General features: G+C 35.7%; 1 protein-coding gene across 1 annotated transcript; it reads left to right on the forward strand.

The window, feature by feature from the left end:
- On the forward strand, positions 1-24,992 carry LOC144444436 (lysine-specific histone demethylase 2-like). Its single transcript, XM_078133847.1, has 16 exons — positions 1-387; positions 3,684-3,905; positions 12,886-12,978; positions 15,022-15,250; positions 15,632-15,836; positions 16,397-16,575; positions 16,890-17,063; positions 17,241-17,450; positions 17,994-18,159; positions 18,737-18,864; positions 19,331-19,537; positions 19,962-20,078; positions 20,771-20,896; positions 21,681-21,812; positions 22,578-22,730; positions 23,100-24,992. The coding sequence occupies exons 2-16, from the start codon at positions 3,691-3,693 to the stop codon at positions 23,184-23,186; spliced, it is 2,421 nt and encodes an 806-aa protein (XP_077989973.1). The 5' UTR covers positions 1-387; positions 3,684-3,690; the 3' UTR covers positions 23,187-24,992.
- The last annotated feature ends 1,469 nt before the right edge of the window (positions 24,993-26,461 follow it).

A 26,461-nucleotide genomic window follows, 5' to 3' on the forward strand; every position in this document is an offset into this window, starting at 1 on the left:
TCCTCTTGTGCCTGTCAGCTGTGGTCTGTTTATATCTCGAAATGTCTGGTTTTTAGCGAATTTATTGAAAACTACATCGGAAATTTAATTCCAAGAATGTCATGTGACGATTCTCAACAGCGAGGGGGATAAGAAAGCGACCAAGAGGGACTCATGTGAAGAATTTAATGTCTACGTGATTGTTTGCGACTCAGCGAGCGTGCGTGCATAACACGGCGTGTAATTTCGGTCATAAAGCAGTCGGTGCAGTCAGTGACCGGCTTTCTTTCGATTGAACATTGATTGCAATTACCTAAGTAACGCTTTACCGAGTTGGTATTTAGAAAACACACCATTTGATTCTGTCGTAAGCTCCGGTAGGATTTACTAAGTGTGAGACATACCAAGGTAGGTAAAGAGAGACCAATGTGTTCGTGAGTGAGTGATTCCTATAACCTCTGACAAATTGACATGCCTTTTGTTGACGACGAAGCCATTTAAATCGGTCATTCAAATTACAATTTCACAAGCGGTTCTATTCAGCCATTGTTTCAGGGTACCATATTGTTCCATTTATTGCGCTTGGCGTCGTTAAAATGTTTAGTGTACAAAATCCGTCGTATTTCCCCCCATATGCTTGTGTAATTTCTAGTACATATTTTTGAGGTTTGAGGCCACATCATGGCACATGTGCCAAGGTTTTGTAATTGTTATTGTTGTGATGGCCTCCAGGCTGCCTGAATGATTCAGAATGTCTCACTTTTTCTTTAATCTAACTCTAAAATTCAGTACCCGCAGAAACACACGTGTGGTACTAAGACAACATTTTGAGGCTAATTTTCAATGCTGGTGTTACATTCACAATCTCATTAAGAATTTGATGAATGTGGACAGCATTATAGGACCATATGTGCTGCCATGTCAAAACAATTCGAATATTAAATTTTTAGTCTCAGAGCTATGAACAAATACATATGTAGGTATCGAGTATTTGTTTACCTCACTCCTCAGCATAAATACTAACCAAAATAATATAAGATATTTAGATTTTTTTTCAAAATCATGTGTTCATATTTCTCTAGTATTAGCACTACATTTCAATGCAAACACTGACATTACCAGAATATATATATGGTTACAACTATGTGACAACATATATACTATGTAGTCATCATTGAATATAGTGTTTTTGTATGTTAAAACAGACTGCAATGAATGAGTCATGTCAATGTACATGTACAGTATGTGGTTTGTTTATTTGAAAGAAATTGGTGTTTGGTTGAAGGCCGAGCTTGTAATTCAGACTGTGTTTAAAATGCTACCTGCTGTTTTGTTACAACGTTTTCAGTTAATGTGTCTTGCATGTAATGGATAAAATATCTGTTCTACACACTCTTACCATCAGACATGTTTAGATTTAAATTATTTTACCCTATAAACACATTGACATGGTTTTTGTGTAATCAGCAAATAAGTAATTTAGGAAATTATAAAATAAGGAACTGACATTTGAAATATAGGGTTTCATTATGTTTTTAATCACAGTAAGAATATTAACTACAAGGAATTTAATTGGAGTTTGTGAGATCTGACATTTAATCTAGTCTGCTATATTCAGTAATTTCCCAATAGAAATCATACAATTACTTGTAAAATCTTGTAATTCAATACAAATACAAACATACTTTGCTTTGCTTACATGTACTCGTCTGTAAGCCAGGACAACACATGAGATGTTGTGTACCTTTATTTTTGAGCATATTTAGATGTTATTACCCAATATTTTTCTTCGTTCAGCCAAGGAAAATATGAGTGGCCTAAGGGGTCTAGCGCGACTCATAGTGACAATCTTTTAGGTCATGGGTATTTTCTGGCTGAATGAAGAAAAATATTGGGAAATAATATAATTATACCAGCGGAAGTAATATAGAAAAATAAGGTAAAGTAATGGCAATTTTGAACGTTTTGACACATATTTCGAAACACAGCAGAACCAGTGATGTAGACACGCATTGTCATGACATAGAGACGCGTTGTTGTAATGTATAATGACCAGAGTATCGGGGTATATACATGTATTCCATATTTTTTGTTCTAAATGGCTCGTGCATCGTATAGATATTATAGTAGTCCTGTTTGGCATCAATCTGATTGAAATCTGATGTGGTAAAAGCGAGTAGATGTCTTTATTTACCTCCATATGTCCATCATTTTGTGTCGTTTGTTTTGTTCCAAGTGATCACTGCCTTCCCACATCTGAACCTATGTAATAGACAATCTTGTTTGAATCTCGCGCTTTCGATTGGCCAATCAGGATGAGCGTTATGTTGGCAGCTGCGAACAGGGGAGAAATTGAAGCCTGCTGATTGGTTGTGTAAACCTTACAATATTGTCGACATTCAGTGGGATTGCCTATTACACAGGTTCAGATGTGGGAAGGCGGCGATCACTCGGAACAAAACAAACGTCACAAAATGGTGGAAATAGAGGTAAATAAAGGCATCTGGTCACTTTCACCACATCAGATTTTAATCAGATTGGTTTGGCATATACTAGGTTTTAGTATATGCCTTCCTGTTTGTAGACGGAAGTTAGGACCCAATTTCACCTGAAATACAAATGTAGAACAAGGCACATCATAAAAATTATGAACATTCAATTTCGTGGTTGACACCATAACTTCTGCTCCATGCGGTGCACACTTCACATACATTACTAGAGTATACAGGCACATGTGAGAACAAATCAACCTTCTTGTTCTATTTTGACCCTCCAAGCAGAGGTAACATACTATTGCAGGGACCAAGAATTCTGACACTCTTGAAATTCTGAAGGAAAGGGACAATGTCAGAATTCATCCATCAGTCTGTCAATGGAACATAATTCCTTAGACATGCAATATCTGATTTCTTTCAAACCTGGCACAAAGGTGATATGTCTGCCATATGAGATTTTGTTTTGTGACAAAACCCATACATGTAGTTTATGAAAATGTCTCTATTAAAGCAGAGTGACTTTCTCCCCTTTAAGATAATGTCCCTACCTGACTCGATTTAAAACTGATTCAAATTGAATCTATTCAGTTTGAATCGGTTTGAAACTGTTTTATGTCTTCACAAGAAAACTGAGCAATTGCCAATGGATTTGAATTAGTTCACTTCTGCTTTTGTGTCATTTCCAAACATATTGTCCCCCCCCCCCCCCCCCCCCCCAACCAGTTTTAGTGCATATGTAACAGGAGCGTTGCCTTTGATTGATTTGAGATTTAAAAGCAACTCAGCAGTCCATATGGGGACAGGGCTATTGACTATAGTTTCATACTTTTGTACTTATTGTTTTACATTTTTACTTGCATGTATTTCAATTCATTTTACATGTATTTCATGTACTGCCCATATACATATGTCAAACCATGCTTTCTTCTCATGAATGTTACCAGTACTATTATCAGAAGTGATCAGACACTGAAACTACAACTACTTTTCAATTTTTAAACAAGGATTGTCCTTGATTAGGCTCCCTTGAGATGCTGAACATTACACTTGTACTGTTTGAATGATTTTCTACTCAATATAGTGATCTATTCAATAAATTAATCTGCAGCAGTTAGTCAGAAACATACATATATACGAGCTCAGAGAACTGTTAACTTTCCACACAATTTTTGTTGAATTTTCAATGACGTTAATTACCTTGATTTTCAGCAACACAATGCCAGCAAGAGGCAGACCCAAGTCAACGAGGGTAGCTGAGAGAACTCCACAAAGACAATTACCAAAGCGGAAAGCATCAGAAATTAGCACTAACAGCACTGTGCAGGATAACGATGAAGTTGAAGACAAATGTAATAAAAAGGCAATCAGGAGTTGTGAAAAAAGTCGCTGTCCGTGTGATAGACCAGAATGTTTTGTAGCAGCTACCGACAGGTAATTATCATTCAAGCTAAATACTAGTATATATATTCCCAATATTTTTCTTCGTTTAGGTAAGGAAATGTGAATGACCTAAGGAGCCCTGTTAATTTGATGAATGACCTAAGGAGCCCTGCTACTTTGAGTCAAATACAGGAAGTGACAAACCCTTACAAAGTAGGTGATGAATGTTTTTTGGTTTGAATGAAGGAAAATATTGGGGAATACATGTAATGTGCAAATATAATTTATCAAAAATTGGAAAGTGTTAATGTCAACTTTGAACATTTTGACTCTTATTTTGAGCCCTTCAAAGTAAATGACATAGTTGAAACACTGGCTTGATATAGAACAACTAAGTTATAAATCCCATAGTGTTTGTTTGAACACTTTCAACTTAGATGATTGAACAAAGTCACACAAGATGAATAAATTAACCTTTATTCAATTAGGAAGGGGTCTAGCATCAATGCCATTGCTGAAGTTAATTTTCACACTTCTAACCAAATTTCAAAAAACGTTCACACCTGATATAAAGTTCTTTATAATGTATATTTACTACTAAAATGTTGATAAGTTAATTGTTAAAATTGACTGCAAAATTTAGTATGAGATTTACGATATTTTGTTTCTTGTTAGTATTTTAATGTGTTTGATGCCATGTTTCTACAATGTGAAACAATAAATGGCAAAAGATTGATAAATAAGTGTGTAAAATCTTTTGTAATTGTACATACAATAACAAACTTTTTATACATTTTGTTTGTTAGCTTTTTGCAATGTATTGGGTTAACATAACTTGTAACATAAGCTTGAGTTTATAAGCTTTGTGCTTTACATTTACTAGGTATTCTAGAAAAAATGTACCATGTTTATTTGTAAGATCAGTTATATCATTACATGCTCTGTATAAAGTTAATGTTGATGCAAATGTCATTGATGTGACACGACTGGTTTTCACAACTAGATTGTAATCCTAAACTGACATTGGGAACAGAAGTGAAGATTTATCTTTAGGTAACTAAATATATATCTCTTTTATTCAGTTCACAATGACAACCAAATAGACATCGATTCTTTAATACCTGACTTGGGTGTGACATTCCCATGGAAACAGAAGCACCCTATGTTATTCTGATATCAAGTCATTGTGTAGACACTTAGATACACTGTGTTTTTATTCAATCCTATTGGGCATAGCGTGGCGTGAATGTCTTATCTTACAGACTTGTCACTGTGTGAACTGAGAACTGAGGCAAAGGGTTTTAATAGAAATCAAACACATTCTGTGTGAGTTTCATTTCCATGTGCTTTTAGTATTCACAGTGTATATGTGTTGTTTGTTAATTCAGTGCACATGTACATATGGTACATTAAAAATGAAAATATATATACAGCTAAAATGGCTTGGTGTTTCACTCATGTGACATGACATTTAGTACATACCCTCAGACAACTTACAGATAAAATGATGTAGGCTTGGTGTTTCACTCATGTGACATGACATTTAGTACACACCCTCAGACACCTTACAGATAAAATGATGTAGGCTTGGTGTTTTACTCGTGACATGACATTTAGTACACACACTCAGACAACTTACAGATAAAATGATGTAGGCTTGGTGTTTCACTCATGTGACATGACATTTAGTACATACCCTCAGACAACTTACAGATAAAATGATGTAGGCTTGGTGTTTCACTCGTGACATGACATTTAGTACACACACTCAGACAACTTACAGCTAAAATGATGTAGGCTTGGTGTTTCACTCGTGACATGACATTTAGTACACACCCTCAGACAACTTACAGATAAAATGATGTAGGCTTGGTGTTTCACTCATGTGACATGACATTTAGTGCACACCCTCAGACAACTTACAGATAAAATGATGTAGGCTTGGTGTTTCACTCATGTGACATGACATTTAGTACACACCCTCAGACAACTTACAGATAAAATGATGTAGGCTTGGTGTTTCACTCATGTGACATGACATTTAGTACACACCCCCAAACAACTTACAGATAAAATGATGTAGGCTTGGTGTTTCACTCATGTGACATGACATTTAGTACACACCCCCAAACAACTTACAGATAAAATGATGTAGGCTTGGTGTTTCACTCATGTGACATGACATTTAGTACACACCCTCAGACAACTTACTGATGAAATGATGTAGGCTTGGTGTTTCACTCATGTGACATGACATTTAGTGCACACATTCAGACTACTTACAGATAAAATGATGTGTTTCACTCATGTAAAATGACATTTAGTACAAACACTCAGACAAGTTACAGCTAAAATGATGTAGGCTTGGTGTTTTACTCATGTAATACATTTAATACCCTTTATCAATGTTAGTACTGTAATTCAATGTGTGTCACACCAAGCTTCCGATCCAAAAACACAAACTTGAAAATTGTTACCTGAAATTTTCAATGCATACTTCAGACTTTGTCAACAAACAATCGTATGTTTTAACATGTACATATGGTACACTATATATGAAGACAGCAATAACAATGATGTACTGAACACACTGTAATTATCCAAAGAGATTCATCAGACTGAACTTGATTTCATAGTATAAATAAGGCAGGAAATGCTACCTCGGGGAAGTATTTTGTCTAGATTCGATTGATGTCTGTAACTTCTTCAGTTGACTGGCATCATTTGGTTATGGGGGAGATGGGGTGAGGGGGGGGGGGGGGTGCAGCTTTTATGATGCATATGATCAGGTCCTCAATTGCAAAGCACTTGTCAATAACAAAGTGATGCCATTAACGCCTGGTGAAAACATTCAGTGGTCCATTGAAGAAATCAATCAATTATTTATACACTGTAATTAGTTATCAAATATTTCACACCTGTGTGTAATAAGCTACACTATAGCTGCAACTGGAATGTTATTTTGTCAGACAGCCAACAATGTATTCACTGAAAATTATTGTAAATACCAATAATTGGACATTCATAGTCATACATGTTTGTTCATTAGTAGATTTTGTCCATACAGAAGCAGATTGAAATGGTTGTGATTGCATTTTTGGGTGCAGACCCAAAAATCAATTTGATTGGATTTATCACATTATACTATATCAATCAATGACAACACCTTATTTGGTATTGCTCATTATAAATGTTATTAGCATATGTAATTATGTGCTTGACAGGTATGGGAGTATGCGCAGACTGAATGCGCAATCGCTTCGTCATTGTCCAGAGACCATGAATTTCATTTCTTGGTTCTTTAATATAAGTCACACTGTGCAAAAACGCTTTATAAGAATTAGATGACTATAACCCATTATTTACAACATATTTGTTAATTTTCAAAGAGATATATTATTATAACAGTTAATGATTACTAATACCTGGTGATTTCAATTTACATTTACGTGTACTCAGCCAGGCTGCTGTTTATGGTCTTTAGAAACTACAGGTACTATCATTACTAAAAACAGCTCAAGAAAATTTGCAATATTTTGAAAACATTATCTGGCATCTCTTGTGACAATTGAGGTTGCCTTGTCCACCTTCAATCACAGAGAGATACATGTAATGATGTATTCTGGGATAACAGCCATGCTGCGCGGTACATCTAGATAAAATCGACGTAACGTGCAATTTCCTTGGTAAATTTCCTTCTTTGTCAGATATGTTTTGCTAGAATCTTACGGACCTCATATACAAATTTTCAGCCATATCTACCATAGAGATTTTGTATTAGAAAGCTTGAAAGTTGAAGTACGTGTATTGTCTATACAGTAGGCCTACATTACATCATTTTTCACTAACGTGATTGGTCAAGACACATGCACATAGCTCTACAAATATGTTTACTCACAAGTGATTAAACACTGGGCAGGGACTACAATATTACGATTAAGTCATATTAATCTAACAAAACAGTTTCAAAACATATTTCAGTTCATTGTATTGTATTGCTTTACATATGTTTATGAATTATTAAACGTACACTTACAGACACCCGAGGTACAATCGTGTAGGACATGGCAAACAGCGCTAACACAGCTAATGAGACATAGACTTATAGTTGTAGATACATGAAGTGCAGTGTTAAATCTGAATAACAGTAGGCAGGTCAGGCACTTTTTTCAATGCACATATTGCTCATTAAATCTGCCATACTTAGATAGATCTCGGTGAAAGAAAGAAAATGATACTTGAATGACTAAAATCGGACAAGAACTGTTGAAGATACAGATTTTATTAACAGTTTCACAAACCTGAAGCTTCTATTTCACTTTGAGACAAATTGAATATTCAACATGTACATGTACAGTATTACCTAGATAATTAGATTAATGAAGAGAAAAAGGAGATATGTTATTCAATTCACAGACCTTGAAATTAGCAGTAGTATCGGCATACATGATACGGTTACATTGACTACTAAATATCGTATCTAGACTACTACTAAATGTGTAAGTGGTACATTAGTCTGTTAGACCAGTGAAATTTAATAGAAAAAATGTAGCTGAAACAATTCACTTCACTAAATCTGGGTACTGAACCATATGTGTTAAATTGGCGTCCTGATTAAATCGTTCACTTTTCCCTGAAAGTGTTTGATTATTGATCAAATAAAATGTACAGGATACAATGTTCATTGTTCAATTTCAACTAAAGGATACTTACATTCAAATAACTATGTGAGTTTGAACAGCTGCAGATCACATTTCATTGATTCATCAGAAGAGTTTCTCAATATGTTGTTTTACAAGTACCGTGTTCTACTACTTGTTTTTTCTCATTTTGTTCATCCTTCTGTTTGACCTAGTCGTAGGTAATTTTTACTACATTGTACATCCTAGTAGTTAAGTTGTAATAGCTGTGTATGTACATAGCATGGCTATAGTGCTGTATATCTGTGGCTACGCTAGCTCTCGTCTAGTCTGTCAATGACACTCGATGTGTGACCACGATAGTGCTCATCTTGCATGTCTACAATGCTGTTTCTGTGACTACAATAGTTCTTGTCCAGCCTGTCAATGATGCTGGATCCGTCACTATACTAGTCCTCACCTCACATGTCTACAATGCTGGATCTGTGACTAAGCTAGTCCTCACCTCGCATGTCTACAATGCTGGATCTGTGACTACGCTAGTCCTCACTTCGCATGTCTACAATGCTGGATCTGTGTCTACACTAGTCCTCACCTCACATATCTACAATGCTGGATCTGTGACTACGCTAGTCCTCACCTTGCATGTCTACAATGCTGGATCTGTGACTACGCTAGTCCTCACCTCACATGTCTACAATACTGGATCTGTGACTACACTAGTCCTCACCTCACATGTCTACAATGCTGGATCTGTGACTACACTAGTCCTCACCTCACATGTCTACAATGCTGGATCAGTGACTACACTAGTCCTCACCTCACATGTCTACAATGCTGGATCTGTGACTACACTAGTCCTCACCTCGTATGTCTACAATGCTGGATCTGTGACTACACTAGTCCTCACCTCGCATGTCTACAATGTTGGATCTGTGACTACACTAGTCCTCACCTCACATGTCTACAATGCTGGATCTGTGACTACGCCAGTCCTCACCTCGTATGTCTACAATGCTGGATCTGTGACTAAGCTAGTCCTCACCTCGCATGTCTACAATGTTGGATCTGTGACTACGCTACATGTAGCTCTAGTCTATCATTGCTTCAAGATTTATACAACTCTTAAATCCGTAGTATTCCTACATGTATGTAGCTTAACCATTGACATGATACTACTAAGGAAGCAGTGCCCATTACTTCTCCTGATCTAGATCAGACATGTCTGTGTATGACATACTGTGCACATTCTCCTAGCCTACCTACATTGTACTTGTATAGACTTGAAGGATTAACATAATTTACATTACTGTGCTATTACAGCTAAAATCCAAACTGTCATTTTGAATTTCTTGAATTTTCACTGACCCTCACAAATGAAAATTCAAAAACTCAAAACACAGTAAGGGTAGCTGAAATAGTGTAGTAGTGTTATAATAAACGTTCAAAACTACAGGTATATGTATATGTCGGTTAACGCTATCCAAAAATCTCATGCAAAATAAAATAATAGTGGACGTAGACCCAAAATTGTTTTAAATAAGTAACTGGTATTTTCTTTGTTGTGAATAAATAATTCACAGTTTAGAAACTGTAAATATTTTTACGTCCACAAAGGAAACCATAGCAACAAGCACACCACCATAGCATATCAGTCCAGGTGTTTTTGTTAGCGTTTGGGAGCCCTGATAACAGAAAGAGGGAAAAGTTGCATAGTTTCTCATACAATCTACTACATGTATGACTGTATTTGGGAACCTGATAACTGGGGAACTTGGTAGATTTTACATGCTCATCGTGCCCTAAAAAGGGGCACAAGCTGATAAGTTTTTGGGCAAGATTTAAAAGTCACTCATAGTATTCTACTTACTAAAGAATACATAACTATCATTTGAAATTGACGGAACTAAAACCGGGTATTAAGATATAACATGTAATCAATCGGAAGACATTATTTTTTGATACGTATCAAATGTCGAGGAATCCATACATGTACATGTACTAGACAGTCAACTTTTCTAACAAAACCAGGAGGCAATTGTAATGTCGTGCATTGACATTATTAATGTGAGGGAAGGATTTTCACAATGAGTAAATGAGGCTTGTACCATTGTAACAGAAACACTGCATATTACAATGTATGTAGTTTTGGTCAAATAAGACTATTAAAATTGATAATATGGTTCACCAACCATGCAGAACTGGGCATTGAATCATTCATTGTACATTGTTTATAAGCAGTGAACAGTGTTTGGGTTGTAAATTTCCCTCTTGCATTATTCTCTGGTTTGCTGCAGGTCATTCTTTTCTCTATCGAAGAAATTTTGTTCAGAAAGAAAATGAATACAATACAGAAAAGGACAATATAAAGAAACAAAAGTAAACTATCATTTTTTCATTGTTAAATATCCAAATCTTCCCATTTCTTCCTAATAATATACACATGTACTGAAAGCTGTCTTTTTTTTTGCAATGCCAAATTAAATGTATATCTGCAGGACATTATGCATGTAGAGTAGCTGGTTTCACCCTATGGTTTCTAGATGTACAAAATGTCAACATTACATGTACATTGTTCCACCCTATGATTTCTAGATGTACAAACTATCCACATTACATGTACATGAATGTATATTTTAGACTGTTATCTGGTGTTCAGCCCTGTCAGGTCTTAGTAGCTGATAGTGTAGCACAAATATCATATCTAACAGACTAGCTGTTCTTTTCTGACAAAATATCCATGGCTGTACATAGTACATGTATACAGTGTATGTACTGGTTAATTTAAGAAACTGCATTTCCTTGATTAACTTACAAATGTATGAGTTACATGAGATAATTAAAGCCAGTGTATTTGCTATGTTTGAGGAACAAGCATGGAGGATCTGTTAACTTGCATATCTACAGATTTCCTATAAATTTCCCCACATAAATCTCATGGAATGGGGGTGAGGGTGGGGGGGGGGGGGGGCACTCAGGTATATTTTAAGTCATCTGCACAGTGTTTTTTGCTAAAGGGTTGGGAACCCCAGTAACAGAAAGGGGAAAGCTGGTAAAAGTGACATACTAATATATACACTGTATGCTATATTACAATTTTGGAGGGGAATCCCATTAAAATGACAGGGGAGCACAGTCCTTAACAAAAGCTCTCTCTACATACTGTACATTGTACTGTTATGGGGTAACCCCCCCTTAAAATGTGGGGAGTGGGGGGAGTCAAGAGCATGACCATGCAAGTGGACACATTCTCATGCCTGCAAGAGAAGGAATATCTGACACAACTTACAAGTACTCTGTAGTGACTTGATTTCATTATCAATATGCAGTCAACCATGATACATGTATACAGTAGAATACTGTTAAAGACAGTTGTGTAATATATAAACATTGTCTGTGTAAATTCTACAATAATGGGTACCAAGCTTTATAACCACCACCCAGACAATATGTTCTTCCTAGTTATTGTACATAACAGATAATAAAGGTGACTACTTTTATGGCATTATATAGTTAGATACCTAAGATTGACAGCATTGAAGGGACCAGTCACCAATTTCTTTAAAGATTTTGATGTGTGAGGTAAAATGCATCTAGTATATTAGTTCTGGATATATGTGCTCCGATAACTCTGATACATCTCCATTTTTCCACTATGGTTCCTCCTATAAGGAAAGCGCAAGACTGTGCACAGATTTCATGCACAAAGATTTTGAGTATAAAACCACCCACACCCTTGCCAATGATTGTAGAAAATACCAAAACTAAATTAAAACTAAATTCAACCTATATCTTGTCAATTCTGTCATGTCTTGTCTAACGTTTGCTGGATCCACAAAATGGACAACGTAAAGTAATGCAAACAGATTAGCTCAATATTGCACATACACACAACCTTGTGCACCTTTACGCTACAATCATATCATCAATTTCAAAATTTAAGCGAACATTAGACAAGAAATGACAGAATAGACAAGACGTATAGACATATTTCTGTAATTTACATAGTCATTAGGAACGATGTGAGTAGTCTTTCGACCCAAAATCCATGCGAACGAAATATGTGCAACAAAATATATATATATATATATATATATAACTTGGTGAGTATCAATCTGCTAAGACAGTGCTCTATACCGCAGTGGCAGAGCGTAATAGTTTAATTTATATATATATATATATATATATATATATATATATATATATATATATATATATATATATATATATATATATATATATATATATATATATATATATATATATATATATATATATATATATATATATATATATATATATATATATATATATATATATATATATATATACAATGTAATAATGTCTTCTTTGTCTAACTGTTCTTGTAATGTGTTCTGTCACTGATACAGGTGTGCTCGTCGAAGTGGTGTTACAGCTAGATGGTATCACCTGTCAGCCGGAGAGCATTACTGCAATGAATGCTTTGACCACTTTTATAGAAGGTGAGAAAACAAATCATGTTATGTACAACCAATTTATGATATAATACAGCAGAAATCATAGTTATGTCCAGTTTCATTCATTAAGTATGTTTGAGACACAGCTCACCAATAATAACGACTGAGATATAAGTAACGTCCGTCCAATTAGTGAAGCAATAAACTGTGATGGATGAGTACAACCAGATCTATGGTATAAACAGTGCACATGAAATTCAAAATCATGATCATATCATTTGTCGATCTCTATCATGTGAAGACATGAAATTGCAATCAAATGAAAACAATATTAATGATTTTTCTTGACTTTATTTGAAAACATTCATGTAAACACTGAGAACAAAGATAATGTTTGTATCACAAGTTGAACGATTCCACCAAAAAACTGCTGTTATCTACTCCACTTATAATATATAAAAAAACTAGTTCGGGAGTTACAGCTGTTGGGGCTGTAATGTTAAAGCTTACAAATGCTATGAAATCCTTTCCTTTTGGGGTAAAATACAATGAAACTAATTTGCGATATTAACTGACTTACAAGGCTTCCAAGTTGTATATCAATCATCGGGAAAACCTACAGAAGTTTACTTTTAAATGATGTTTACATGTACATGTGTATTGCATCAATTTTAATGATTGGCGTACTAGTTTATCTTAAAAAAGACATCATTTATCAGACGTTTGTTAGCATGATTGCGTTATGATTGACGTGATTAAAAGTCGAAGATTTGACATTTTTCACAGCAAGAATTAATTTTTGAAATAATGATGATTTTCATTCTTGAAAGATGCGGTCTTAAATTTGTCACTATCATTATCATTCCTTGTCATAAAGAGTGAGACGGGTAGTTCTCGAGTAGTTATGTCGTATTATAAAAAACCTGATAATGGGGCTAATTTTGGTACAATTTCATGGATGTACAAGCACACACAAGCACAGCATGGCATACTCAATATCACAATATCACACAGTTGAGCCATCCTTGTAAAAGAATTATTTCAATGAACTTGGTTATCTTATTTAGCCTTTGGCAAAGTGGAATTTTCTATAGAGTGCATCATGCAGGCATTTGTGTAAAATTACTAGCTGAAGCAACTTCTTCAATAAAACTAGGCTATCATCTCATTGTGACAAAAGACGTACATGTATCAAACATATAATCAGGACTAGAAATTTGAAAACCTTGTATAGTATCTCTATTTTAGTGCAGGAATAGTTGTGTTGCAGTGCAGGAATCTAAATAGTTGTGTTGCAGTACAGGAATCTGAATAGTCATTTAGCAGTACAGGAATAGTCATGTTGCAGTGCAGGAATCTGAATAGTCATGTTGCAGTACAGGAATAGTCGTGTTGCAGTACAGGAATAGGTGTGTCACAGTATTGGAATAGTTCTGTTGCAGTACAGGAATAGTCGTGTTGCAGTACAGGAATAGTCGTGTTGCAGTACAGGAATAGGTGTGTCACAGTATTGGAATAGTTCTGTTGCAGTACAGGAATCTGAATAGTCGTGTTGCAGTACAGGAATAGTTGTGTTGCAGTGCAGGAATCCGAATAGTCGTGTTGCAGTACAGGAATAGTCGTGTTGCAGTGCAGGAATAGTTGTGTTGCAGTATTGGAATAGTTCTGTTGCAGTACAGGAATAGTTGTGTTGTAGTGCAGTGCGTCTTGTAGCAGCACATTTTGAGCATATTTTGATAATTTAGTTCCCTGAAGGTCCGAAGGACTTAAATGGGCTCTGTCCGTGCTCCTGTGTGTCCATCCTTCTGTAATATAATTTCTCAGACATGCAATATCCAATTTCTTTCAAACCTAGCACAAAGGTGACATGCCATATAAACATTATGCACATCACTTTTTTTCTTGACATATTCATATGCAAATTTGACTGAATGGCAGCCATATTTGTAGTTAAAAATCAATAGTTACGGCGGAACTAAAAAATTGTGATACATAGAGACTCTAATCAAGTCCATCATTTTCACCTATCACTTTCAAGTGTTCCCCATTTCACATCTTTTGGTGTTTCTGTGTAATTTGTACCTACAGTCATAAGACAGGCTACAGACATTACTTGCAGTGGAAAAAACAGTGGGTTTCAAATAGTAAGAACAGTGAGCCGTCCATCAGAGCCTTCATAGCTGACATGCATTTAAAATATTGGGTTCAATGCAACAAGGCAGACTGTAGAAAATGGCGACAGCTAGGTCCAAATAAGGATATATCTCCTGATTTAGTCAAGAAGTATCATTGTGGTATGCACACTACTTTTACAAAGGTAAGAAACAATTTCAATACTGTATATATTGTTAAATTGTTTTTGTGCTGAAATAACTTTCCAATTATTACCCGTAGCACCAATGTACCCGCTAATGATAGCCAAATTTTGTTGTTGTGAATCAAAATGGGAAAAACTGGGATTTTCCGTGAGTCACATGCATAGTAAGAGCAAGGCTGTAAAAGAGTCTGTTCTTCCTCTATTTCCTCATCTCAAAGATTGTCAATATTCAGACATTGAATCCAGAATTGCTTTTATTATTACGAAAGGACCAGACACCTTTTATAGTTTTGGAAAGATTTCAAGAAATTTGATTTTCAGGCAAATTGGTCCCCAATACACATTTTTTACCTTAAATTCTATTCAATTCATGGTTTTCAGAATGGAGGTGTTACTTCGTGTTCAATGCCAGAAGATAAAATAGTTCAACAAGTTTTGAATCATCCTGATTGGCTCTCAACGTTGGTGTATTTGCCGCTTGTTAAGAAAAGTCCTGCTGCTCCATTTCTGTCTAATTATTACCCTGATGGTGTTGGAATGAGTCCAAGCTGTCTGAAAACAACTCAACAAAATGGAGATACAGAAGGTGAGACTGATAACACATTTACAGAAGTTCTTGTCGGTTGTCTTTGATGGTGTAGCCTATGATATGTCTTTGCTGGTGTAGTCTAGATGTTATCTGTAGCGATGTATCTTCAAGATCTGTCTTCAACCCATCTAGCTCAGCGAGAAATCATGAACCAAAAGTTGATCATGCAAATGAGGAAACCCACCAGCTGTTAGAATGAAGTGAACAATGTATAAGTAGCATCCTGATCTGACACTATGTGACTTCCCCAATAAACACTAACTTCTTATTGGTTAGAATTCTGTGATTGATTATCAAAGACATGATATTAATGTCTGTGTGGGTGGCTGTGGGTGAATTTAAAATTTCATCCCAGGACCTCATCGAGCTAGACGTGAAGAGAGATCTTGAGATTTGATGCCATGGATATCATTTATGATCTAGACTATTGCTGGGACAGTTTTGATAAGACTACTAGTGGGTATATCACACTCCAGAAAGTCTTGCTTGGTGGTCTTTGCTGGTACAGTTTTTCAAACCATTAACTCCACAATGTGTTTTCAATATTTCAGCTTTAGGTGTGAATTCCTATTTTCAACCTTTCTACCAACCTGATGAGGAAGGTAAAGCATTCTGTGTTAGGCCAGACGTCATGGAAATAGAGGAATCTGAAGAGTTTCCAGTGCTAGCTAAAAATCACCAAATTTACCTGGCATTGAGAAATATTGTATTAGCACTTTGGAATCGAAATGTAAAGGTGGGAACATTTTTTGCTGTATTTCCATAATGAGTTTACATCAAGAGTTCTCGTAACTACCCGAAAGTCATCAAATTTGAGAAATATTTTTGTATACTAAACATTTTGAAATAAAAATATTTTGTATCTCTTACCTCATTACAGGAAGTCTGAAATTGTAAATTTTGTGCGCATATTTAATAGGGCCACCGCCCATCATTTGATGAAAAGAGGATAAATATTACAGTAACTTTTGGAACACAATGATAAATAAAATAGAAATTGAGCACATATGCAAATTTATAATACCATTTACCTTATTTATCTCTTTACAGGAAATCCTTACGATACGTAAATGTGCGGAACATTGTATAGTACGAGGGTTGGTCAGAATATGTTTAATCTCCCACCTAGAGAAAGTGTTACAATCATTGTCAACGAAAGGACTGGTCAATATTGGTATACTACCTCACCCCAAAACTACCCTAATACCTCACAAATGTAAACAGGTAAATCACATTTTGTATTTGAAGGAGGCCGATTTTTATCCAAAGTTGATTTCTTGTGATTACGGAACTTTTGAAAAGTCATTTTTGTCAATCTTGCATCACACCAACCTCTCTGAAATAGAGTTATAAAAATTGACAAAGCTGGGTTATTAACTCTTATGATTGTTGTCGTCACAGGAAAATGTTATCGTCATAGGAGCCGGCTTCGCAGGCCTTGCAGCAGCCAGACAACTGCAGCAGTTTGGGTTCAAAGTTCAAATCTTGGAAGCCAACAAGAGGATAGGTGGCAGAGTATGGGATGATACTTCACTTGGACAGTGTGTTGGTAAAGGTGCACAGATAGTCACTGGTTGTATTAACAACCCTATTATGATAATGTGTCACCAGGTAATTCACTGAAAATATTTTATTTTATTCTTTAAAAAGATAAGGTTCTTTGAAGATGACAGCTCTCGCATGCACACCTGCACGAGACTGTTCTTGGAAAGGGTTTGTTATTAATATAGATGTGCAGTATTTGGCCAACTTGAAGTTTCCTCCGTCCCCACAAACTGAAAGCATAAAAGTAATATGTTGTAGGTAATAGTTATGAACAAATAAGGGCAAAGGTTACGATCTAAAAGGAACGAAATTAGTTTTTGGGGGTAAGAGATTAAATGAGGGGGGCTAGGAAATTTTGAGGGCTGTGTCCCACTTACAAGATGAGTGCAAATTTTGGGGTTGGGATGCCTGGTCATGTGGTCCTGAGTGGATATCTGTAGAAATGTGTGATTGTGTTTATTTGTGTATGTCTACGTTACACAAAATCATTGGTAGCAGTTCCCAGCAATAAAAAGTCAATGCTTGTGGAATGACACATTTCCCACAATGCATTATTCAAGATGGCAGATTTGCATGTTCCTAATAGTAACATACATTGTCTTACCATAGGTTGGTGCCAAAATGAGAAAAATGGTTGATAAGTGTGAATTATTTCAAGAGACTGGTCGAGTAACAGACAGACGGCTAGACAGACGTGTTGATTTCCATTTCAATGCAATGCTAGATGCTGTTGCTGAGTGGAGGAAAGATGTCATGGACGACGTAAACCTCGGAGGTAATTAGTCATCTCATTGCAGAAGATACACATTTGCGTTAAGCCAGGGAGTCTAACCCTATTCTTACACATTACCCAAACTCCCTAGCTTGATTACAAATGTGTATCTTTTGTGTGCAGTCCACTGTTCAGCATTTTCCATCTTACATTCATCAGTTTTGATGATTTTTTGTCATCAACTGTTTTACTTCATATGGACTGTCTGTGACGTAATAGTTGGGGGGGGGGGGGGGGGGGCTAGTCTTGTGTTTTATGGCATTTTGTAGGCACATTCTTTTAAATATAATAAGTTAAAATTAGTTTTAAACAAAATCTATGCACTAAAGTAAGCTGTAAAGAAGTAGTAACAAAGAAAATGACATCAGAACACCAACTTACAATCTTCCAAGGCTCCATTGAATGTCATGTGACAAAATGCAATTAAGGTTATGTCTTATTTAGAAAAAGTGTATGTTCAAACACAACACATTTTTCCTGGATTTTAAAGGGTCCTTTATAATGAACTTAGTGAACTATCACTGCACTTTTGATTTCCTTGTAACATACCCTGTGTGTTTGTTGCTTCCTTCTTTCACAGATAAACTTCAAGAAATGCACAAAACTTTTGTCAGTGAAACGAATTTAACGTTTAATGACCATGAGATGAAAATTCTTCAATTTCATATCAGTAATTTAGAATATGCATGTGGTGCTGATTTATCTCAGGTAATGTGATCGTTTTTCTTATTTTCACCAAAAGTTGTAGAATTATAGGAAAATGGGTGAAGAGTTTATAATGGCTAAAACAGTAATAATAATAAAAGTAGAAATGTAATCAAAGTGTAAAATAAGTAATTCCACGTTTCTGCCATTACAATATATAGTGGTACTCACAACAATGCTTGTGTTCCTTTGAGTCAAATTTTTTCTCTCTCAACAGCACACCTAGTGGCCAAAACTGGAAAGCCTTTTGTCTTTTTGATAACTGCAAGATAGCATCATTATTGCTTAAAATAAATCAATAGTGGATTTTACGTCTCATCGCAGACCTAGTGACATAACCTACCGTAGCAACAGTTGCTATGTGTGTTGTCCGGGCATTCCTTTTTACATGAAAGCCAGTACATTTTAAAGCCAACACTTAAAAAATACAGAATTACAACTATATCAACGGTGAACGGTTGTCTTATAGGTGTCAGCTCTTAATTGGGACCAAAATGAAGAGTTTGAGCAATTTGCAGGTGATCACTGTATGCTACCAGAGGGCTATATGATTCTGTTAGACAAACTAGCTGGTGGTTTGGACATCAAACTTAACATTGAGATCACTGACGTGGACTACAGTGGCAAAGAAATAGTACTTACCAGTGTAGATGAAGAAAAGTTGACATGTGATAAGGTAATGAAACGTTCTCAGCTGCAAACGATCTGTGATTTCAGATTATTCAGAGCTGCACACATAGAACATTACGTTGTATCATCGAGTCTCCCACTGGTTCGAAGTGTAGCTGAAGAATTAACAGTTCTGGTTTGCGAGAATGCATTGTATTGGATTTTGGCATTGTACAATTCTTTGTAATTGATTTATTGAATTTGGTACTTGGTAGGATAAGGGTTCCAATATGAATGATTTAATCCTATGCACTTACAGAGGCTGCAATGGATTGTATGCTCCCCAGGGAGTTGAGAAAGTTGAAGGGTCATTGTACCGTTAGGTCCATGCCAGGGGTAATAATAGTAAAGCAGTTTGGATGCAGTGTGGGACAGTGGTATATGTAAAAGCTAAAAATGTTGTTATTATTACTTTACTATATTCTTTTTAGGTTGTTATCACAGTTCCATTGGCAGTACTACAGAAAGAGAAAATAAACTTTCAACCCAGTTTACCAGTTCAGAAATTAGATGCTATTGGCAGTCTTGGTGCTGGAATCATTGAAAAGGTAAACAGTTATCAAACAATTTTGGATTTCCACAATCTGTTATACTACTGTAGATTTTGGTTCTGTTTGCCATTACCATTGAAATTTTCAAGTTTACAGGAAGCCACATGCAGTGTTGAATTATTGTAGACTTCCATGATGGTAAGCTAAATTTCTACTGTACATTCCAGTGTTTACACTATCTTGATGACAGGGTGATTATTATATAATTATTGCCTGGCTACCAGGGCTCTAGGAGATGCCTATTACCACAAAGGCTGTTATGCAGCAACAACTTCTTGAGGCTGAAAGCCAAGGTTGTGACATAACAGCACAAGGGATAATAATATGTCTACTACATGTACCTGAATAAAGCTAGGTAAAAAGTGTTTTATAACACATCACATCCATCAGGCCCATCTTCTTTCCAGAGTCATTGCAGATCACTGGTAGGACTCCTGTGCTAACTGTAATATTGCCTGGGTGAAAAAGGAAATCATATAATGCCCTGTGTATGCAAATTGAGGTCACAATGGGTTACTTGTCTATACCACATGACTTGGTTTTAGCCAATCACTGAGGGCTGTATGAAAGCAATGTGTTATATGTCTACATAACCAAAGAACTTATGTGTCTATCTTAGTTTGTGAGGAGAACATTTGCCATAGTGATAGATTGAGAAGCCATGATTATATTTTATCTCCCAATTTTAGGTAGCTTTGAAGTTTCCACGGCGATTTTGGGACAAAAGAGTACAAGGAGCTGACTTCTTTGGACACATACCTACGGACAAAGAGGAGAAGGGACTGTTTGGAATTTTCTATGATATGACTCCCAAGGTTAGTAAAAAAATATATTTTATAGCTCCTCTTGTCCTGAGGGGTGGGGTGATGGGGTGATACTCCTCATATTTGACAAGACAGAGATGTGGCCAATGGGAGTATTAAAAAAGAATGTGTAAGGCTACATGAAATGCAAGATCTGCAATGGGGTATAAAATGTTTAAGAAGTGTAAGATGGGGAGATTGTTACATAAGCTATTCACTCCTACACTGGGAGAGATAGAGGTGTGTTTGAAGGGGTAATAGGGTGGATATATGTGTGTGTGTGTGTGTGTGTGTGTGTCATTTTAGACTCGCAATGTATTCCCACATAGCCCTTTTGTTAGGTCCCATCGTGCACAGTACCGGTAGTATACATGTGTGATACTGCTACAACTATCAATGAGACAAAATCGAACACTTAAGGTACGGTACAGGGACTCTTGCCTCATTAGGCTTAGGAATGGAATTCAGGAAAGCTTACTCTATTTTACACCAAATATATCAGGACTACGTACACTATGAGGTGCCCTGTTTTAGACACTTAGACACAAACTGATTTACACATACATCATTTTTGACCAAATAGCTGAAAAACATAACCCAGGACACAGCCGAACATCGGTGTAGTCTCAACCTACCCCACTCACCCAGTTCAAAATCAATTGCTCAGTACTCTTGTTTCAAACACAATATAATTGTCTGTTTTAACATTTGCAAATTCCAAATTGCAACATCACCAACACTAGAGGGCAGTGTTTATTTAAAACACTAAACTTGTCTGCTGTTTGTTTTTTCACAGAGTAATAGAGATGGTAGTAGTGTCTTAATGAGTGTGATCAGTGGAGACTCTGTTTATACAATTCAAGATATGACAGACCAAGAAATCAGGGAGAAATGCTTACAAGTACTCAGGGCTATGTTTCCTCAAGAGGTAAGAAAAATTGTATCATTACATTAATATGTGCATGCAATCTTACCATTGAAAGGAACATGTAGGATACGTAATGGTTTTCAAGTTTTGCTTAACGTTTTGATCAAATAACTCTTTATCAAAAACAGAGGAGACAGGTAAATAGCCAATCTTTCCTAATGTAATGCATATGTGTAGATTAAGATAAAGAGCTATTGCTTAAAATATTTAGTGAACTGTACATCTTTGAGGACTGTTTTATATTGTTTTCTACACCTCTTTTACTGAAGTCCTAGCAGGATTTATTCATTCTATATTCATGGTACTTGCTTGGCTGCAGTGTACGCCAATTTGACACTGTGACTCGACACCTGCAACAGTGTTTTACGTTGGGGTCAAAATAAAAAGGAAGACTGACTTATTCTCACACATGCCTATATATAGTCAACCATGTGTAGCATGTAGAGAAGAAGTTATGGTGTTCACCAAGAAATCATTTTTATCACATGCCTAGTAAAATTATTTTTCAGGTACCGAGTATCATGTGCCGCCCTGTGTAACTTGGCTTTGAATCCCATAATTTGTCAATAATATTATAATACAATGGGCTTAATGATACCATACAAATACATATTTCAGTTTCTAAAAGTATGCAATTTGTGAAAATTATGACTATGAGTGGCTTACTAAAGGGAAGGGTTTTTTTTATAACAGAAATAATTTTTGTTTTTGTTCAAGTTTCACTGGTATGAATGATTATTGTGATTGATTTCTTAAACACTGTAGGATGTTCCTGATCCTACCCACTATTTTGTCACAAGATGGAGTGAAGAGAAATACGCCAGAATGGCATACAGTTATGTCAAGTTAGGATGTACAGGAGAAGCCTACGATGCAATGGCTGAAACTGTTGGTGATCGAGTTTTCTTCGCAGGAGAGGCGAGTTTCTTAAAATTGTTTAATATACTTTATCGACTTCATTAGTCTTCTGTTTGTTGATAATGCAAAATCTACAGAACTATTGTTGTGTGAAGAAATTCAAGAATATCAGAACAAAGCATGATATTAAGTTACATTTCTCTTGAAGTCTTCTTCTCAGTATCAAACTTAGTTTAGACATGGAAAATGTTGACTGTGATGACTCCATTTGAAGTGTAAGTTTTAAGAATTCTAACATAGTCGACACATAGAAAACGTTGATGCTAATAACTCCATTTTATCAAAGTAAATTTTAGGACCTCTAACTTTAATAGTGGGGGCTTAGTTTTATTGTATATTTTTGTCATAATGTTTTGCTTTTCCTTACAGGCGACACATCGTCAGTTTCCCCAGACTGTAACAGGAGCATACCTCAGTGGAATCAGAGAAGCTAGAAAAATTGTGGACTTACTTTAGCTGCTACATGGATGTGTTGCAGTTTAACTTTAAAGGACACAAAGATGCCAAATGTATCATTATTTCAAAGATGTGATGAAATTTACCTTTCTGAGAGCAAGCCCTTACTCATCGATGCCCATAAATATCAGTGGTGGCCATATTTGATTTGTGATTGTTGCTTGCTATCTGGACAGCCATATTTGATTTCTGATTGGTTGCTGCGATGAGTGGCAGCCATATTTGATTTCTGATTGGTTGCTGCTATGAGTGACAGCCATATTTGATTTCTGATTGGTTGCTTGACAAGATGGCAACATGCATCCATTATTCACTACATAGCATAAACATATGCAGCACTTCTATTTCCTGTATTAAACTGGATGTCATTGTCTCAAAAAGATGGTGGGCGAACCATGAAGATAGTGTTATATATCAGTGGTATTTCTTTCTTTTCCGAAATATTTTGAGTATGTTGTAGATAATATCTGACAACAATGAACTGTGTGTTTATGTTCATTGACAGCAGTAAAAAAAATCCAATATGGCCGTTACTGCCTTTATTTGAAATATTTGCCCCAAAACAGAAGCAAATGAAGGGAAATGTTTACCAGTAACGCTACATAGGAGCTTGTTTTGAGAAGTTATACACCAAAAGGTATTCACAGAATCAGATAGAGATGGCACTCTGCTGGAACACATACAATCAATCAATCAAACAAACTTTACCAGCGTAATCAGATTTTGTTTTTAGTGTACATCAATTTTTTTAAGTGCAAATTGTTCATTTATCAGGAGTGTTTCTTGTGTTTAGAATTTTCTAACAAATCAATGTATTTCCAAATATATATAGTATATGTATATATTTGTAGTTGGTCTCAGTATTATTCAGTGTGTTCCTTAACTAATCCCTTGTCTACCACGTATAATGGTTGAATCCAGCTTTAAATGACAGTCCACTTTACCACCAGTAATGGACTGTTCCAAGTTTGAACATCAGAGGGGTGGTAGGATTCAAGAGAATGAACTTATAAATGTAAACAATATTGTTGTGAATGTGAGTACAGACAGTAGAATTTACTGACAACTTTTAACTAAAAAATAATGTAACTTTTCTGTCCATTTTTTTGTGATGTATTCAATGTACCAATATGTATTTTGTGCCATAAAAAACTTTAGTATAATTAACCTGCAGCTGTTATCAATTATGTCTTTGCTTTACTCCGTGCATAGGTCATCTTTTTGCAAAACTTGAAACAAAGTAGATGGCATGTAACATTCACCAATAATGCCCATTGCCACACAGGCCATGGCTCATGTTTATACAAAGTTTGAAACAACATGTACATGTATGTCTTTGGGCTCTTGCTACATGAGACTCATCTTTGACAGCTCATATTTGTGCAATGTTTGAGTCAAGATATATGTCTTTGTGCCCTTGCTACACAGTACATGACTCATCTTTGCACAAAGTTTGAAACAAGATATACATCTCTGTCCTTGCCGAACACGAAGTGTGTCGTTGGGTCCTTGCTATACACTTTATAGCCCATCCTTGTGCAAAGTTTAGTTTGAAACAAGATGTATATCCTTGTGTCTTTGCCGCACAAGATGTGTGTGTTTGGGCCCTTGCTACACAGTACATAACTCATCTTTGCACAAAGTTTGAAACAAGATGGATGACCTCAAAAAATAGTATTGTAGAGTCCCATGACAATTGAATGTCATTGCCACACAAGATGCGTGTCTCTTGGCCTTTGTTATACAGTTCATAACTCGTATATTTGACCCCAATTAAAAGAAAATTGCAGAGAAATATATGTGTTGACAGGATTTCATGTACATTATGGGACCATGCACTTCCACACTAATTTGCATATTGGCAATGCAATACTGTTTTCAGTATTGCAGTGCAAACAGCAATGGTATGTGCATGCACTGATGCAAGCTGTCACTAGTACATGTGTAACAATATCACGACACCCATCTGTGTGCAAAGTTTGTAAGTTTAACATCCAAGCCAAAAATTACGCCGTTGATTGAGGGATTTATTTGTATCTACCTTGTGTGAAAAGTTACATGCCATTTCTGATTATTAAAAGCCAATTAATTCACAGTGCAAGAAAAGTTTCTGTTTCGCTGTTTTTTTTATTCATGTTATGCTTTTTTCTTTTTCTTTTTTTTTATAAAAACTAGATATCCATCCATTATTATATTATATTAATCATAATAATGATGAAATCCCAAAGAAATGAAATATGTATTTGTTTCAATCTAATCAATTTATTATAAATATCTTAATGAATTTTGAATTTTATATGCGAGATGTCTTCGATGATGTGGCGATTTGATAACAGAGCCAAAGGAAACCTCTGTATTTTAGGGGACAAATTCATTTCAAACTGTTAGTTTACCTCCAGGTGTCTGTTCTGTGTTTTTGATCGAAGTATGAACGATGAAGTACTGCAAGATATTGATACATTACTGGACTTGTCCTGATGGATAGACGTAGATTTTGCTATAGTAGTCACAACATTGCCTACTCAGCGGCAAAGTTGAATGACAGTGTACTTTGATAATGCCGTTGAATGGACGTGCAGTATTCATTTTTGCAAATAAACCCTGTCTATTGGTAGATATCATCATGGCTAGATGTACTGATGTATTAGACAACAAACCTTGATAGCTGTAAGAGGTGCCAAATTTGAAATTTGTTATCATTGAAGTTATTGCACAATTGCAGCACATCGTTGATCTGATTGTACTATATTCTGTACAAAGACTCAGATGGTCTGACCCATTTTGGTAATGTATCAACATGTTGCAGTAGTTTATCACTCATGCTTGGATTGGAAGCACTGTAAAGAGACCCACCACTCCAGAAAATAAAAGGTATTTTCATAAACGCCAAAGAGCTTACTTCCTTGTGATAAGTATCTATATGCTACTTTCATTTGTCGACAGATCGTCAGATGATGATTTTTTACGCGGATGTTAATAAAATAGTCTAATAACTAAGGGCTATGAATATTCAGTGTACACCTAATAAATATTCATGTCTACTAATGAGGCAAAGGTGTTCCAGTGAATGAACAATTGAGGTGAAAAAAAAATCTTCAATTTGATATTTTTTGGCAACTGAGCGAAAATTAATGTGATGTGAGACTATATAAAATGACTTCAGAATTCAAGGTTTATGAAAATACCTTTATATCCTGGAGTGGCATTCCCCGTTAAAATTCCAAACCCCCCTATTCAGGAGCCTTAATTTACATATCTGTTGAATATTCATGATA

The sequence above is a fragment of the Glandiceps talaboti genome, chromosome 13, assembly GCF_964340395.1.
Source record: "Glandiceps talaboti chromosome 13, keGlaTala1.1, whole genome shotgun sequence".
NCBI lineage: Eukaryota > Metazoa > Hemichordata > Enteropneusta > Spengelidae > Glandiceps > Glandiceps talaboti.

Coding starts and splice junctions, on each gene's coding strand:
- LOC144444436 (XM_078133847.1), top strand. CDS start 3,691: ATGCCAGCAAGAGGCAGACCCAAGTCAACGAGGGTAGCTGAGAGAACT. Junction 3,906..12,885: donor TTTGTAGCAGCTACCGACAG/GTAATTATCATT, acceptor TCACTGATACAG/GTGTGCTCGTCGAAGTGGTG. Junction 17,451..17,993: donor TTATGATAATGTGTCACCAG/GTAATTCACTGA, acceptor GTCTTACCATAG/GTTGGTGCCAAAATGAGAAA.